This window comes from Nanorana parkeri, unplaced genomic scaffold, assembly GCF_000935625.1.
Source record: "Nanorana parkeri isolate BGI_ZX_2015 unplaced genomic scaffold, ASM93562v1 scaffold179, whole genome shotgun sequence".
NCBI lineage: Eukaryota > Metazoa > Chordata > Amphibia > Anura > Dicroglossidae > Nanorana > Nanorana parkeri.
This window is the reverse complement of record NW_017306447.1, coordinates 560505-579622: the sequence shown is the minus strand read 5'-3', so window position 1 is coordinate 579622 and position 19118 is coordinate 560505. Positions and strand designations below refer to the sequence as shown.

The 19118-nt window shown below is 40.9% G+C and overlaps 1 protein-coding gene across 1 annotated transcript in view; it reads right to left on the bottom strand.

Moving 5' to 3' along the window:
• Nucleotides 1-3948: 3948 nt before the first annotated feature.
• Nucleotides 3949-19118, bottom strand: part of LOC108785793 (E3 ubiquitin-protein ligase RNF213-like) — a 172391-nt gene continuing 157221 nt past the window's right edge. The window contains exons 45-52 of the mRNA XM_018554942.1: nucleotides 18372-18455; nucleotides 17006-17186; nucleotides 16050-16251; nucleotides 15733-15810; nucleotides 14653-14850; nucleotides 12230-12319; nucleotides 11587-11765; nucleotides 3949-4179 (exon numbers count right to left, since the gene is read on the bottom strand). Coding sequence (XP_018410444.1) covers nucleotides 4035-4179; nucleotides 11587-11765; nucleotides 12230-12319; nucleotides 14653-14850; nucleotides 15733-15810; nucleotides 16050-16251; nucleotides 17006-17186; nucleotides 18372-18455 — 1157 coding nt within the window. The 3' untranslated portion in view covers nucleotides 3949-4034. The remainder of the gene's footprint in view (nucleotides 4180-11586; nucleotides 11766-12229; nucleotides 12320-14652; nucleotides 14851-15732; nucleotides 15811-16049; nucleotides 16252-17005; nucleotides 17187-18371; nucleotides 18456-19118) is intronic.

Here is a 19118-nt window from a genome sequence, read left to right as displayed (position 1 = left end):
TTGGGGCCACGCTCGGGATCGTTCGATTCCTCTTCAGGTCATCCCGACTCTCCCCGTTCCCTTCCCCGCTCACCCCAGTGATCGGGGGAATCGGGATTTTCCGGTGGGCCTGGAAAATAGACGCTTACGTAGCCTGGTGGGCCTCAACAAGTTTTGCGTCCGGGACTTCCGGGCGGGGGGCTCCTGGATGCCGGTGCCTGAGCTCCAGGCATTGCTAGACCCTCCTCTGGACGTCTGGACCTCCTTCCAGCTTAGGCACTTTCTCCTGGCTATTCCTGCCTCCCTTCGACTGGACAGGCCCCTGACTCCATTTGAAGACATCTGCGGACAAGGGGAGCCGGTGCGCCACGCTCTGTCTCTACTCTATAAATTACTAGTCGCTCCCCCAGAAGAGTATTCCCCTTAGTACCTACGGAGGTGGGAGACGGAGCTGGGCGTCACATTCTCCCCTGAACAGAAAGACAGTATGGTACATTTCGCCACTAGGTGCTCCACCGCCAACAAATTCCAGGAGCAGGGATACAAGGTTCTGTCCCGATGGTACAGGGTTCCACACGTTCTCCACAAAATGAACCCAGCCATACCGGATGTCTGCTGGAGATGCGGCGCGACTGGAGGTACTATGCTCCATATTTTCTGGAGCTGCCCCCTGCTGAAGAGATTCTGGGAGGAGGTGGGAGACATCATCAATACACTGGTGTCGCCGAGTTTGGAGCTGAACCCGGCGGTGTTCCTCTTGCACATGACCAAACTAACACGTCGCCAATACAAAGCTTCCCTGTCGGTGCATCTACTAAATGCAGCGAAAGCCTGCGTCCCAGCGCTCTGGAGTTCGAATATGGCCCCATCACTGCGTATTTGGTTTACAAAGGTCAATGAGATCTACCTTATGGAGGATCTCACGTCCACCGTCCATAACTCAGAAGAGAAGTTCCGGACCACTTGGAGAGCGTGGACACACTACATCGCCACTGGCCCCTACCTGCAGATCATGAGCCCGGAGAGTTAAATCTCGGGGATACCCTTGGGTCGGTGGACCTGTGCCCTGGACTTCTGCTAGTGCTACAGACATGTTCGAGGAAACTGACAGCTGACCGTTGCTAGGAGTCAGGACCAGTAATTGGCAGGCCCCTCTCATCCTCGTTCCTCTCTCCTCTCAATGTCCTCCCTGCCCCAATCTGATTACTGCTTTTCAACCTCCTCTCCTCTTTTTCTTTCCTGCTTTGCCCCTCGGGGCTCTCGCCATATTCACCGTACACTCAGATTGCATATGTCTATATAGTTGAAATGTTACGGTGCTAGGGGCCCACCCTGGGTCCAGTGGTCCGGTTACCATGCCCCATGGGAGGGTGCTAAGATGGGTGGGCGCAGCCCAAAGCACTATCACTCGATAAGGTGAACTAGAAATGCTTTCAAAATATGGTGTGTACGGTTTTTGACCAGTGACGGATATGACGTTTTTTCACCAGGACCGATTTATATTGATGTGTCGCTGAGTCCCAGTAATACTTGTTTGTGAATTCACTAACTCTATTGTCATGTATGCTCAATCAATACCAACGTGAATCAGTTGACTGCCTGCGTGCAGTCCTTGTTCTTTTGTGATACATGCAAGTGTCTGTCTATTATTTTGTTTAATAAACATAGATTTAAAAAAAAAAAAAAAGCCGAAAATCGTATGATTCTCGGCTGGTTTTCCAACATGCTTGATATACAAAAGACGTGTGACCGTACATTAGAAACGGTCGCACGCCTTCCATACACTGCACGATTCTCGTACAATCGCGGGATTTCCCGCGATTCTCATACGAGAATCGTGCAGTGTATGGGCACCTTTACAGTAACAAGATTTTTCTTCGATTGGAAGAACGTTAGAGGGCTTATTTCATGAAAATGCATTCCAAGTAGAAATCTCATTCTTTTCCATGTGACTGGTTCACATATATGTATATATATATATATATATGAACTGCTTTATTAATACAAGGTGAGCATTGAAAACACCCCTGCAACTGTTATATGGCTCCTCCCAATCCCTGCCACTTTTACTGCACACTGTGTCCTGTTTAGTAGTAAAATAACAGATCTATTGGCAGGATTAACAGGTAATAAAACTGTTACAGGGGTGACTCAGGAAAATGAAAACTCCTGTCTTAACACTATGTATGCCGTATGTTTTATTTTTCCATAATTCCACTTTAATAACACTTTTGTTGTCTGCTCTGTAAATGAAAAAAGATAACACAACATAACAATGATCTTTGCATTTATTGTGAATAATTGGAATCATACATGTTTCATTGGCAAATGAAAGCAATTATGGTAAAAGTAAAGTAAGCAAATGTAACTATTTGTGTTATGAACATCTAAGTACCACCGGCATGATCTCAGCTTAGGTAGCCTGCTGGAGTGGTTTAATGGAGCAACAATATTACAGAAAAGGTAAACCTAGCATTGTGAAATGTAAATCCTTTTATGCATAGCTATGTATACGCTACATGTGTAAACCTTACATATGGCAAATGCCATATAATGCTATCAAGCTCAATTACATAAAGTATCTGTAGCCACCGTGCACATGTACCACTGAACAGGAAATGTATGTATATTTATTGAGATTTATTTTAATGTGCAGAAAGCAATGGCAATGGGACTGGAACAATAACCTGCAGCACGTTGGGGACTGGTACAATAAACTGCAGCAAGTTGAAACAGGTCAGCTTAAAATAATTCCTGGTCGGTTATTAAAGTGTATTTCCACTTTTGCAGGCATATTGGGATACCACTTACTTTATATCTGTTACATGTTTTCATTCAAAAAACATACCTTTGAAAAAAGAAAACAACAATGCTGCTTATTTTTTTATTGCTTTTTCTTTGCTGAAAAATCTTAGATATCTTTCCCTATGTAATGCCATTACATAGGGAAAGAAATCTAAGATTTTTCCCTATGGTGCTAGGGGCCCACCCTGGGTCCAGCGGTCCGGTTACCATGCCCCATGGGAGGGTGCTAAGATGGGTGGGCGCAGCCCAAAGCACTATCACTCTACGCGATAAGGTGAACTAGAAATGCTTCCAAAATATGGTGTGTACGGTTTTTGACCAGTGACGGATATGACGTTTTTAATGTCATTACATAGGGAAAGATATCTAAGATTTTTCAGCAAAGAAAAAGCAATAAAAAAAATAAGCAGCATTGTTTTTTTCTTTTATTCAAAGGTATGTTTTGTGAATGAAAACATGTAACATGGGAATGTTTAAAATATATACGCCTATAGCCGTTTAATGGACCTTCTTGCTATATCAATTATAAATCAACTGACACTACTGGTGGGTACACGGGTTCACCCTTTCCCAGGAAATGCATTGCCCTTTATGAAAGAACAACAGTAAAACACTAAAATGTTACCTTTAACAAAAATAAAAAAGATATTTTATGCAAACCCGGCTATAGCGCTTAGGAATGATATTCGCTAAAAAGGTTCTGGCAACAACCTTCTTTATCTATGAATGATAATTTCCCATGGCTTAATTTTATAAGTACATTATTCCATATCGATAGGTTCCCTAAACCAGTGAAAAGTACAAAAGTTGAAGTGTGCGGACTGTGGTCATTTTTCTGGTCTATGATTGGTAAGCATAGTAAATCTTTATACCTGAGTTATTCTAACACTATTAGAGGTAGAAACCTGGGCTCTGCTCATACAGCTATATAGCTGCATCACTTGCCTTGGACAGGCAATGGTAACTTCCATCCTTCACTAACCTCTAAGTTGTAGACATGGTTTAGGGTTGTTCAGATACAAAATATGCAGAAATCTATATTGTACCAATTTAAGGTTGTTGGTCATTACTTCTTTTTTTCCTAATAAGTCACATACAATTATGACTATATATTCTATTATGCATCCTTTGCATATACATCAAAATATAAAAAGTAAAAAAATACAAAACAGCCTGAGTTAGCAGCAGCAATATAAGGTCTCACAATGCAGCACATAGACTTTGCAGCCACTATTTTCCATTCCAAGTCATTAAATGCGATTCCACTTCTTATTGGCAGCAACCTTCCAAGCTTCAATGCAATGGGCAAGTGCAATTTGTTCGGGAAAGTCATTCTCCAGTTCCATGAAGGAAACACCTTTATCATCAAGAAGGGGAACCAGCACATCCCTTAAGCTGTAATACAAAATGTTGTTATTAGTATCATTTGGAGATGGAGAGAAGTGGGGGATATTCTAGACATGTGATCATATTTTTAATGGTTGCTGGGTGCCAAATGAATTACTTTAGGATCACTGCAAAGGACAAGGGGGCACTCCTTGCATCTGGAGGAAAAGAGGTTTAACCTTTGCATATGGAAAGGATTCTTCACAGTTAGAGCTGTGAAAATGTGGAATAGACTCCCTCAGGAGTTGGTTCTAGCTAGCTCAGTTATTTGTTTAAAAAAAAAATCTGGATGTATTCCTAAATACAATATTACTGGATATTAAGATATTAAGGAATACTAAACATCAGAGATAGTTGATCCAGGAAATATCCGATTGCCTTATGGGATCAGGAAGATATTTTTTCCCCTGTTGGAGCAAATTGAACCCTGCTTTATAGAGGTTTTTTTTGCCTTCCTCTGGATCAGCAGGGGGTAATTGTTTAGGCTTTTCTTTTTTTTCATATAGGTTGAATTTGATGTACGTGTCTTTCTTCAACCTGACTAACTATGTAATGGTGCATTTCCACCACCTTTGTTGTCCAAGCCAAGTTATCTGGTAACAGTGTTATGACATAACTTCCACCAGTTGTTTTGTAAAATGTTTACGGCTCCACAAAATGAAAATAAACAGCAAACACAGTAAAGATTGGATATATGATTACACAAGAGGACACTGGGGGAATTTATCAAAACTGGAGCAGACAGAATCTGCAGAAGTTGCCAATGGCAAACAATCAGCTTCTCTTTTCAGTTTTGTTCAGTTAAAATTTTACATTGAAAGAGAGAAGCTAATTGGTTGCCATGCACAGCTGTGCCAGTTTTTGTCTACTCTAGTGTTGATGAATTCCCCTCAATGTGTTTTATACAAGTGAAGGTAACAATACAAAACTTGTGGTGGCAGCAGGTAGAACCCACATCCCATGATTTCTATACATGTCAAGGGTCATCATGGGAAAACTTTGTGGAAACAGTTTTTAACTTTTATTCATTCCACTTTGTTTTACAACAGTATCGGGGAGGAGATTGGTCTTAGCAGATCATGTGACTGCTGTGGGGCGAAAAAGTTTAGATGGCCCAGAATCATGTGGACACACTGCGATTTATGCTGGTAGCAAAAGCATTTGGAAATCATATATGGGTGAAATTATTGTATGAATAGTTTGGGGAAATGTAATAAAGATAATTTGTATTCCGTGTCAGGAATTTCCTTAGCGTCAGGGGTTAGAAGTATAGCGACACATAGTTTTGCTATGCGGCCCCATTACACACAGCAATATCATTGCATGAAAGATAAAAGCTAGTTGGTAGAAAAAGAAAGACACATACACTATACACAACTAAAGCCAGACATAATAACTTTGTGCAGGCGTGAGCAGAATACAGGAAGGGATGTCTATTGGCTAACCATAACATAAACATTCACGGATGGAACAGGGAAAATGAGAAATGAGCATATACAGAAATCTCCCAATGTTGTCTTATCAGGAGGAAATTCCTGAAGAATGTTTTCAAACCTGTCTGACTTATTTGCCGTGACAGCGTTCAGCTACGGTGTGTCTACTGCTGTCATTGGCATGGCCTGTCACCTGATCTACATGAACTCTAAGAAATATTGTACTTAAAGCTGAAGCCAGGATAACCAAATTTTGTCTAAAGCATGTATACACACACACATATATATTCCTACTTAAACCTAAATCTTGATGTGCATTGTGTATTCTTTCAGATCTGTGCATGAATCCAATGTGAAATGTTGCCACTGTGCAGGAGCTTCCTGTTACAAAGACCAGCGTTGGAAAGAAAGCACTGGACACGCAAAGTTAGCCTATTGGTGTGGTTGGCCTAATATTATGTGAAACAATTGGAATAGTTGATCTGACTATCAGAGAGGCACAATAATAGTATACATTTATTTATATATACATCAGATTTGTGAATTTATGTTCAAGTATCTGTCAGTGTAAAATTCACAATTTATTAGACCTTTTTAAAAAACCGCTGAGGAGTAAAGTCCCTGATACACAGATGACTTGTTGCTATGGGCAGCAAATGAAATAATTGTTCTCTATAACTAGACAACCAGGACATATAATTGATTCTATATTATCCACAAAGGGTTAACAGCACTCTCTCAACCCTGCAGCAGCGCCTGTACCTGCTCTCAATAGTAGTCTATGTCCGCCCTCTCTGTGCAGAAAGTAGCTTCTTCCTTCAGAGAGCCAAGTCTCGTTCTGAGGCTACTCTAGAGATCACATGACCTTCCTCCAGGAGGCAAGCCTTACTCTGAGGCTACTCTAGAGATCACATGACCTTCCTCCAGGAGGCAAGCCTCACTCTGAAACCTTACCCAGTGATATCTTACCAGAAAGGTTTACTCTGAGTAAACCTTTCAGGGAGAAATGCCTCTCTTGGGGACGTCAGGGAGCCGCTATCTAATAGCGGGAGATTGAAATTCTGTGGGACTATCACAGCTCATCAGCATCACTCATTGCTGCCAAACCAGCTGCTGATGAGTTATATGCATTCTCACACACATGACAATGTAAGCCCAGATTTCTTTGGTTCGTTTTGTTCTTGCCTAGTGTGAACCTCTCACTCCCATTCTCCTGTTACAGATGGTATCCAATTTCAAGCCAACACAGACTTGATAACATGTTCTCCTTTAAGTAAGGAAACCATTAAAAATGCTACTTCCCTATTAGATACAGTCCTCTGTTTTGTTTTCTTTTAATGTCCTGCTCTTGCCCCTACTAACTCATTACCTAATATTTGCTAGGTTTTTTTTATTTTCCTTATGTGAAAATTTTATTATGTTTGATAGAATTTTTAACTGGGATTGATTTTTATTATTTATTACCGATTATCATATCTATCTATCTATATACAGATATATAGATATACCTATAGTCTTTTTTTAAAATTATAAATATATAATAAAATGTGCCACGCTAATAATATATAACTACATTTAGCTCTAAACATCAGAATGTATCCAAAAAAGATATTTGTATCCAATGTGTAGACAAACACACATATAAAGTACAAACAGAGTAACATAGAAAGTGTGACAACCAGTGTCAATAACATAGAGTGCAAACAAATTTAAATAATTGTGTCACAATGTTTATCTGAATTTGTTTGCACTCTATATGTAATTGACACGTGTTGTCACACTTTCAGGGTTTTCACAAAAGGGTGAAGAGTTTGGAGAAGGCAGGAGAAGTGAACAATCTAGGCCAAAATAGCTGATTTGGAAAAATTCTCCACTTCAGCTCACTTTGCAGTTCAGCTATGTTGTCCTAGATTGATCACTTCTCCTGCCTTCTCCAAACTCTTCACCCTTTTGTGAATAACCCTGTTTGTTTGACTGTTTGCACTTTATATGTGTGTTTGTCTGCACAACGGATAGAAATATTTTTTTTAGCGCTACATGTAATAATGTATTAGTTATTAGCACATCACATTTTATTCATTTATTATTAGTCATGTTTGTGTAAAGGAATAGTGCTTGCGGCTTAAGTAGGTGATTTTGGTGAGAAGTAACTATTGTTTATTTTTATTATAGATTACGAAACTAAGAATTGACCTTTAATTATGATGTTTACCTTCCACAATTGTTGAAAACAATCATTTCAGTATTAGAAAAGATGCACTTCTTGTGGATACAGAGAGCGGAGTCCTTGATTTCTGAGATACTGTCCCCTACGGGCATGGAAATTAGTAAGACTACAGATATAGCAGGGGTCTTCAAGGAATACTACACATCCCTCTACAACCTTCAGGGCCAGACCCCACCACGAACCAACTCAACCCGTAGAGCTGAGATCTCGGACTACTTAACCGAGTCGAGATGCCAGCTATAACTGAAGATGTAGCACGTTCCATGGAGACAACCCTTACTGATGTGGAGCTAAATGGCGCTTTAAAAGGGGCAAGAACCGGTAGGGCACCAGGGCCGGACGGTCTCCCCCTATCCTACTATAAGGAGTTTCAAGAGATCCTCTCACCCCATTTTTTAAAGGGCTACAATGCCGTAGGTAACGGTGTGCCGTTTCCTGTGGACTCCCTGCGAGCCCATGTGACTCTTATCCCGAAACCCAGAAAAGATCCCCTTACTCTGCTCCAAATACAGGCCTATCTCATTGCTCAATTTGGATCTAAAACTTTTTACAAAAATGTTGACTTCCCGCATGATCCCTCATCTACAAGAAATCATCCACCTAGATCAGGTGGGATTTATGCCCTCTAGAGAAGCTAGAGACAATGTTACACAAGTACTAGATGTCATACATGCGTCATCCTCCCGGTCGAGGCCTCTTATGCTTCTGTCTACAGACGTGGAGAAGGCGTTCGACCACGTTGATGTGACATCAGACCGACGGCACAGGTCCGGGTTAATGGACTGTTGCCGGACGCCTTTGAACGGCACGTGACAAGGCTGTCCACTGTCGCCCGTGATTTTCATCCTTACCTTGGAACCCTTCCTCTGCAGAGTCAGGGTTAATAGTAATATTGCAGGAGTTGACCTAGGAAGCGGGGGGTAGACACAAAGTTGCGGCCTTATCTGACGACTTACTTTTTCTCCTTACTGACCCGACTGTCTCCCTACCGAACCTGATGCGGGCATTTGAACTGTATGGAGCAGTTTCACATTTCCTCATCAATTTTCAAAAATCCACGGCCCTTACTATATCTGTCCCAGGCTTCCTACTCACGGGCCTGCGGTCAGCGTTCCCATTTCGTTGGGACATGGAATCACTAGGATATCCAGGCACCATTATACCTGCGGACCTTTACCGCACCTTCCACATTAACTTCCCTCCACTACTCAAAGAAATCCGATTGGACCTATCAAGGTGGCACACGTGTAAATTTTCCTAGTTTGGTAGATGCAATATCCTGAAAATGAATGTTATGCTGCGCATTCTCTATCTAATGCAAACTCTACTGGTCCATGTCCCACAGGCATTTCTTAAAGCCGTTAACAGTGCTTTTGTTCACTTCCTATGGGCCCACAAACCGCCTATGATTAAATCATCGATTATGCGTATGCATAAACTCCAAGGAGGCACTGGCTTGCCCAATATGATTAGATACCATGCAGCATGCCACCTTGCGAGAGTAATTGACTGGTGCCGCCACAATACACTTAAACAGTGGATAGGACTCGAACCTGGGCAGTATGTCGTAAATTTTTCCCAATAGAGAATATCTCACCAGCCCCTTCTCCCTTCTTTCCAATCTTGGGAAATCCTAGCTTCACCCCTGGATTGGAGGATCCGGGATTCAGTCCGTTAACTGAGGCAGGTATCCATAGGGCTCAGCACTTTGTTCGGACCGATAGGTGGGTGACCCTGGTAAACATGTCACAGGGAACCTCAGTGGCTCCCACTGAAATTCTGGAAAAAGATAAAGCTATCCCACTTCCTCAGATCCTTGCCACTCGCCAAGGCATTTGTACGACCCCTGACAGACTTCAAACGAGAGTGCAAACCGGGCCCACCACTATGTCATGAAGTCTCTACTAAGTGGGAAAATGAACTGGGGCTCCAGTTCCCCCCCCGAACCAACGAGAAAAATGTTTATACTTTGCCCACAAAACCTCTAGATGCACCAGGATCCAGGAATGCAACTATAAGATTCTCATGCAGTGGTATAGAACCCCTGCTGCCCTTCACAAGATCTTTCCGGGGGTAACCTCGGCTTGTTGGCATTGCGGCCAAGCCAGGGGCACCATGCTACATATTTTCTGAACTTGTCCGGCTCTCCAGGACTACTGGAGAGCGATCAAGTTACTTTTACCCACATTTACTGACCGTGACATTCCACACACCCCAGCCTTCTTCCTTCTGCACCACAATACGATCCCGAAAAAAGGGTGCCTGAGATCGGTATTACCTCATATGCTCAATGCAGCGAAAGCATGCATTACAATACTCTGGTGAGACCCCCGACCCCATACGGTGGGAATGTGGTTAAGCAAGGTTAGTGAGATCTGGAGAATGGAGGACTTGACGGCGTCGTCCCCGGAAATGCAAACCACCTTTAACAAAATATGGTTTCATTGGACGGAGTTCCTACTTTCTCCGGAATACCAGATTCATATCACCACGGACCCATCCACAGACCCTCAGATGTCATGAGTGAACCTAGACAGGTGGCCCACTGGGAGCGACCTTTCCTTCTTTCTTTTACCCCATTTCTGTATCTTTAGCTGCATATACCTAACTTTCCATATCCTGATCTATGTGTGTCTCTTGTGATCACAATGCCTCAATGGTGTAGTTAACATAGGTGTTCCATGATTCTGTGTTGACAGATGCCTAAATATGGGAGGATATGAACCTGCTGCCTGTTTAATGCAACCATTTACAGTCAAATGTCATTCTGTGAAACACCCTATCCTTAAACATTCACGAGACAATAGGCCGATACACCCATGTAGCGGTACTGCCTCGGACAGAATGAATAGTCACAGTGTGACTCCTATTTCCGTTGTGATACACAAAATTCTAGGGCTGTTGGGAAGAGGCAGAAGGATCACACACATATGGTCATACCCCTAATGTTCTTCCGAGTTCCATTATATGTATACTGTTATATGTATTATTGTCACTTGAAAAGTTACAGGATCTATGCAATAGAATTCTTGCCTCTTATTAGTAATGGCATTTTCCGCCTTGATTGACATTTCTACAGATGTGCAATATTCTTGTAGAGATTACCCTGTTTTATAAAATAAAGAATTTGAAAAAAAAGAAAAGATGCACTTTTAGTGCAATTCTCATAATTTGATACATCAGTTGCATCACTGTTATAATATCCCATGAAATGTTCATGATACCAAAGCAGTACTGTCATAGTTTATTGATGCAGATATTCGCTTTTGTTCTCTCCCAGCCCTGATGAAGGGGGTATTTGCATGAGCTCCCAAAATGCGTTGGATATTTCTATACTGTCCCCTCAATGCTACTTTGAAAAAAGATGGATCTGGACTAATAAACGGAGTGTGGTGCTTCAATTCACAATCTTGCAATGTGTAATACAGACCAGTCAGTGCGGTCCTTTTCATGTAGAGAGTTACTGGTCTTGTATCCTCCCCCCCTATTGTAGTTTTCTGGAGGTAGCCTATAGTGGGAGGACCTAGTGGGCCCCATCCACAGCTGTGCTCTCTGCACAGGCTATGTGCAGCACAGTGATGACATCACCACTATTGTTACTAGGTAATAACAGGGTTTAAAAAGACATTTGGTGCACATAAAGTCGATTTATATCCTTTGTGTTTGTTGCGGATTACATTTAGATTAAAATGTTTGCGCCCATAGTTCAGCTGTAGGAGAAAAAACACATCCCGGCAAGGACCAAGTATCACTTACATCCATGAAGGTGGGAAATCATCTGCACTTCGTGGCTTTCCTAATTTCAGCATGATCATCTCATGCAGCTCCAGAAGGAAGCGGTTTGTGCCATTCTGCTCCAAGAACACATTGAGTGCGTGCTGCCTCTCCTTGTCTAGTTCATGTTTGTAAACTGTGTCCACACTGGCAAATGGATCCTGAAACCATACACTTGGTTAGAAATACATTTGATTTCTTATCAAAGATCTCTTTATACAGAAATGTTAATTTCCCTAAAAGAATGAATATTTGTGACCTGCATCATGATGTGTGACTTCAAATGTCCACCAATAGCTTTTGTTTCTTCCCATCACAAGCTCCCAGGAAATAAGATGTATTTATGGGAACCCCCAGCCACCCTGACCTTCTGTCTGATTCCGTGGATGTCGTCAGTATATGATGATGATAATTCTAATTTCTACAGATACCTTTAGCAATTTTAAATTAAAGATGATCACATTTTCCATCCACCAATCATGTTAAATCACAGGCTTGGAGACAAACTTCTCTATAGGGAGTCAGGATTTTTACACTATTATGAGCAGAGGTTTTCTTGATCCAATTTCATTGGAAAAAAGGTTTGGGATATTTCTTTAAACCCATTTAAATGTGAAAATCTCACCCTCTTTAGATGTAAAAGATGTTGTGACTTCAGTGCAGTGAGAAGCTGCCAAAGAGCGATTGTGTTTTTCAAGTAACAGCGTTTCAGCGCCTACAAAAAGTAAAACAAATTACATATTTATTACATTACATGTATTTATTGGAGATGCAGGTCTGATTGCAGGTCTGATTTACAAATCATTTCATTCTTCAAGGTTTGGCCCTTCTAAAAGTAATATTTTAGTGCTGGGTTCAATTGTCTAACCGATAAGTGTATCTTAGTGATAGAAAAACCCTTTATTTTTTTGTTTTGAGTATATGGAACAACAAATAGAACCTCTGTCTAATTTGTATCACTAAAATCAAAATAAATCCACGACTAAATAAATAAATTATACAACAATACAAGAATAAAGTCCATAGAATAAGTTTTCAGCACTTCAAGTGAGGCTTCACGTTTATAATTTCAGTTACTGAAGCATGACCTCCCCCACAGTACAAAAGTAGCAACTTACCAGAAAGTAAGGCCCCAATGTTTTAGAGATCAAATGCGTGAATTAAATTGAAGTAAAGTGTCCAAGCTTTAGGTGACAGTTGGGTTCCACACTTCGACTGTCCCACCGCTTGATACTTAACACAATGGAAAAATGCCATCCTGGGGTGGGAGTACTCAGAATAAGGATGCTGGGTTTGAGGCTGACTGAAGTGGAGCCATGTGATAGGGCTCTCCAGGATCACAATAAGTAGCAACCCACATGTTTTCCTGCATGCTCCCTGGCCCACTCCTCCACCCCCACCCACTTCTTCCCAGATTACCCTTCCCTTACACCTTACTATCTATCTTTCCCATTCATTCTTAAGCCTAACCAATTTTTCTATCTCCCCTTCTAATCTCCTTAGATAACCCACAGGTCCCAGCCTGCTCCTATCATCCATGCCTTCACATCCCAGACCAGCACCAGGAGAGGGACTGGTTGCTTCCTCTCTTGCTTCATATGCATAGCTGTTGGGGAACTGCATCACCCATCCTTTTTTGGGGTTAGGTTTCTGCTGGGGGATGCTGTCCCCCAAAGAGTTGGAAGTTAACCCTACATATGCTCATATCCCTGGAATAACGGGGCTTAACATGCTGTTTCTTTGCTCCCTTCATCCCGCATTCCCCGTCCTAGAACAGCAATAACTTAGATCCGTATCTTTATGTGAATATGTTTGTGACACAAGGCTGCTGTGTCATTTGTATTCTTTTGTTCTTAATTCATAATAAAAACATGTTATAATAAAACTTATTTCATATAAAAAAACCATAAAATCTACTATTGCAAAGATAGAAGGAAAACTGCACTGTTGCTGTACAAACAACACCGCTGCTCAGATAATGGCTAGTAGCATGATGATGTCAGTGTCCAAAGTTCCACCCTATGAGTTTGTTGCCCCTAAGGACATCCATATGGGATTAGACACTCGCTTAAATTGACATCATTAAAATGCAAAAGAGGGGATGGGGGCAATAACAGGAAGGATGTATGAATCAAATACCTCCCAAAAGGAGATCACCACCACACTCTTCAGGTATTTTCTTACAAACATCAACATAGATATCCTACAGAACATTATTAACAATAAAAGCATCAATATTCTCCAATATTCTATATTTACATTATTACATAAATCTGTAATAAACCCCTATAAATAGAATATATAAATACTGATCATCATTCCACATCAATCCAAAAAGAGGAGACTAAATTCCCCATTAGAAGGTAACAATAAAAGGAATAAATATCTGTTAATATAACAATATATTTGGGGCATAATTACACAATTCACATATCCACCTGGTTTCCATTTTTGAAATAAATACATGTTCATTAGTTGTATCTTTGTAAATGATGTTTCCTCTTTTGCATCTCAATGATGTCAGTGTAAGTAAATGCCCATTGCCCCGCGGACATCTGTTTAGAACGAAATGCCTAGGACAGCGCTTCGGACACTGATGTCAACATGTGACTAGAATGTAGACACCAGTGTCATGTAGGTGGAACAGTGGAGTTTTGCTTTTATGTTTGCAATAGTAATTTTTAGGTTTTTTTTAATTTTATGTAACAGACGATATGCACCATTGGAGCACTTTTATTTATTTTTATGGGAACTTCTAATGGAAATTGGATAATACATAATTGGGAAAGCAGTTGCAGAGATTTATGATTCCATAATCCCAGTTAATCCTGTATGGCGATTGCACCATACAGAAACACATTTGACCTTCAACATTCTATCACAGTCAGTTGTGCAACTAAGTAGACTACCCCTCACTTCTTGTCTGAATGATCGCCTCTCACCAGTGAGGGGGAAATCTTTCCAACGGGTACCAAGACAACAATAAAATCCTGACAATTGTTTTGGTCAGTGGCATAAAAAGGAGAAGTGTGACTTCACAAAATCTACCTCAAGAACATGTGTGCTGCTCTGTTCTTTCATCTGTAGGACATCTTCTACATATCCTGTTAAGGAAAGTTCTGCATCTCCTCCTGACGTTGCCAGAAATCCCACTGAGATGTCCACAATGTTTAAGGCTTCACAGACATCACTGAATGCATTCAGGTCTTTGCTTATAACATCTATTGCTGAGTTTGATAAAGAGTCCTAAAAAAAAAAAGAAAGTAAAATCATATCCATTAATGTTTTAATTGATTTTGACAAAGTAACATTGTACCAGAGAGCATTGGAAAAAAATATTCAACTATTGGACAATCCCTCGTATCCTTGACAGGGACATCTACTTATTTATTACTAATTATTATTATTATCATCATCACTACCATGCCAAAAGGTATTGAGGAAACTGAGAACTTCCCATCCACTCTGCGTGATACTGGTCTGCTGATGCAAATGTTCATAAAACATACAATATAATGTGCTATATTGCACAGTATGGTGGAAAAAGGTGGCTATACAGGGACAGACTATTGCCACACATCAGCCATGCATGGTGGATGCCAGCACTCCTTTGGTAAAACAAGGCAGGCAGACATGTTATTGCCTGTAACACTCATTGATTATGATATCGTTTTTTTTAGCAGGCGATGCTTGTTCAGTTCAAGTGATCTGGGTGTATTGCCAACCAGATCACTTGTAGCAGCTACATATGCATATGTGGTGCATCCCGCCTCACCACTATGGGGGGCTTGGGACCATGGCAATCAGGGTCAGGAGGGGAGCAGGAGCAGACCGAGGAATGTCTGTTCCGGATCTGCTCTGTGATATTGAAGCAGGAAGTACTGTGTTCTCAGTGCTTCTTGCTTCAGAGCTGTCACAAGCTTTGCTGAAGTGCCGGTTACACAGGTGACCAAGCACATTCCTGTGGTTAATCATCTGCAATAGGGTAGAAAAGGGTAGGAAAAACATCAGGGGTCTATAAACCTGATACTCTTTTACACAGACAGGGGTTTCAAGGAAGAATACATTAGAAAAAACTGTGATTCCTCTTTAATGCATAGCATAAAACACGTATTTGAAATCTCGTACCTGAGGGAGTCTTTTCTTTAGATCTGTAAACAGGTGCTCATAGTTTCTGTCATGGGAAAGGGTGAGAGTTGGCAATCCCTAAAATGTACAAATATCTGTTTAGTTATACAGAAAGTAATACAGCTATTTGCTCACAGATCAAAGTACAATGTACTGCTCATTTTACAATAAATAAAACATTTTTTTGTAAATGATATTCTGCATACAGAGTGCAGGATGTGCAATTGTATTTGCATTCTGCTTAATGGCAAGATAACCTTTAATTAAAACAAACTTGATTCAGCCACAGCACACATTTCTAATAATATGGTACTTACAACCATGGTGATGAGAGGCTTCCCTTGGAGAAGGCGGGTGGTGAGTTGATTCTGGATCTTTGGAAAGTCAAATTCCTGTAAAGTCTCTTTACCGCTCTCTAAACTATACTGGCAGTTGGATAAGATTATAGGCACTAGATCCTTTTCCAGCTCATAACTGATCACATGTAGATCCATTACTTCAGAAGCTTTAATAGAGTAACTAAAGAAAGTAAAATAAAGTATAAATTACAACTATAATAAATATTTGACAGCAAACACTAGAAAGCAGCATATATTTATGTAGGTATGTATTGTAAAAAAAATGTTTTAATTAACTATGTCTGTCAACTAAAAATCTCCATTGTAATGATTGGTTTTAATTAGCAATGTAAGTTAATATTTTATCAAAAATCTTACAACTGACTTCATTGATCTTATCTAAAGCTTCTGTTTTTTATTTGATGTTAAAATAAGTACAATTTAGAGCAAAACTAACCATATCAACAACATATAAAGAACTTGCCTCTAGCATCATGTGAAACTACCCAACACCTCCTGTCAGGTTTACAGTGACAGAACATTTTGTATAAGTGTCCCCAGCCAGCCGGCAAAGATTGCCTTCATATACAGAACGGACTAGGAGCTGGTCTTTGTTTAGGAGTGTATGTACTTTTCCATGATTTCTATACGCAAAGTGCTTGGCCTCTCCAAACTCAAAGTTCTCACTAACCAATATGCTTATACTGTGCTTAGTGAGGAATTACATGGAGGCCAGGGGCAACAGACTGCTAAATGGGTGTGACAATGGAGGGAGCAGAGATGAGCACAATCTTACTTGTGTTAATTCAGTCTAAAAATTCCCTGAAATGCATTCTTCCCTGGATATTGTTATGTATACAGGTGCACACTGAATTAATTCCAGTTATATATAATATGTATTTTTTAAAACTGATGCAGAAAAAATAAGAACATACTTTTGTTCAATGTTGGTGTATTTTGCCAGTGCATATATAAAACTGTTGTGCAGTGCTATGAGGTAGCTAGTGAGTGCTGTAGCACCCAGGCCCAGTCCCTGGCGACGAGGAAGAAGAAACTCAAATTCGCTGTCCATGGTAAGGATCTCATCACACATGCCTTCTGGGAGCTTTATTTCACCTACAACATTTCCAGAAACATAAAATAACTGAAGTTAAAGGCTTAATAGGCACAGGGACAGTTCATGTCTTGTACTGCTCACTGGTTAATGTGCACTTGTCAAGTCTTTTTCCGTTTATGAGCTAACAATACAGATAACATTACAGCAGGGGTGTAACTAGAAATCCCAGGGCACCATAGCAACATTTTGTAAGGCCCCCCCCCCTCTTACCGATCCCCTGTCGGCCACGCACACAGCCACTGTCATCAGGAAACTGACAGGAGGACAGCGGCTCCGCTCTCCTCCCCGCCCCCCGCTCGATCATCGTAATCTATCCACCTGTCAGTTCCGGGTGACAGCGGCTCCTCCACCGTCCATTTTTTTTTCCGGATCCCCGTTGCCTCAGCCCATACAAGCGGGGGAGAGCAGCGGGGATCCGGGCCCCCTCCCAGTGCCGCGGGCTCCATAGCGACCGCTTCGGTCACTATGGTGTTAGTTCCACCACTGCATTACAGGTATCAGGTAGTATAAGATTGTTGCAGGGGCCTGTTTAATGAATTAAATCAATGTTAGGTCTTGCAAGCAGCCTCCCAATCCAGTCACACTTTGGTAGATCTAACCTAATTAAATCAACCACTAAAACTAGTGTGGTTGACCATTAAGCATTTGGGTGGTCACATCGGTTTACTCTGTTGAGGATTCTATTTTCCTGCAGATGTCCCTCCTGTCTTCTGTTGTTGTTGCTCCTGTTGGCTCTATCCTCAGACTGTACCTCGGTACCCTGTAATTGCCAAGTTACTTTATTTTTGGTTCTGTCTCCTGGCTTGTTTGACTCCTGGACTTGCTGTGTTGTCATCTACATCTTCGCTCCACCCCCGTTTTGACACTCAGCTCTGGTTAACCCTAGCAGTAACCTTAGGAAAACCTTGACTACTCCACATTTCCTAGCTCACTTTCACTAAGGGGGGCTAACCTATCCCAACATGGCTGACCCACAAATACAAAACAGCATACATAGAAACTACACAAAATTTGCAAAGCCGTCATCATCATGTGATCATTTTCATTCACAATACTCTAGCTAGCATCTAAAACTACTTCCAAGTACCTTCCAATTGTTCTTAATAAGCAGCATTCTTATGATCATATGACTTCAGAAGCTGTATTTCAAAGAATTGGCCAAAGCAGATAAAGTTGTTACTCACCGTTCGTCTGCAGGAAAAGCCGCAGATGATTCCAAGCACGTATGAATTTTTGTATACGCTGTTTAAAAATACATTGAGCTCCATCTGTAAAATGAATAGGACAAATGTAGCAGTATAAACACTATAAATATTGATTTATATCAACTTCTACTATCTGTAATACAGCCAGGCTGCATATGCAGAATATGCCTCTTTTTACTTTGTGTTATAGGTTAACAACTCTTCACTGCAAGCACATAGGAGAGTCAGGCCTCGGCTCTCATACATAAGCTCTTCTGTGGTATGACACCTCCCAGTGAACACTGCTCTAATCAACTTTACTTTCACTCTCTGAGCAGTAGTCTTGATTAGAGCAGTATTCAGGGGGGCACACTGGAGAGCTGGGCTGCTGTTTGTGTGAGAGAGCAGTTGTCTGACTCTTAGTGCTGCCAGAAAAGGCTTTTTAAATCCTTGCTGCAGCACTTAGTGTATATAAAAAAGGCATATTTATCTCAGTTTATGCATCCTCATTGCATTACAATAATAAATTAAGAGGGCAACATAATAATTCAATGCCAATGCACTGTATCTCCCAATCCATCCAGTAATAAGATTTTCTCCACAGAGTTCACAGCTTCTCAAACTTACAGGGGCAACCTCTACAACATGTAAAAGAAACATACAGTAAAGCACCTTCTCTTCAATAAACCTAGTTTAATAATTGTTAAAAACATGTAAACAATATATATATATATATATATATATATA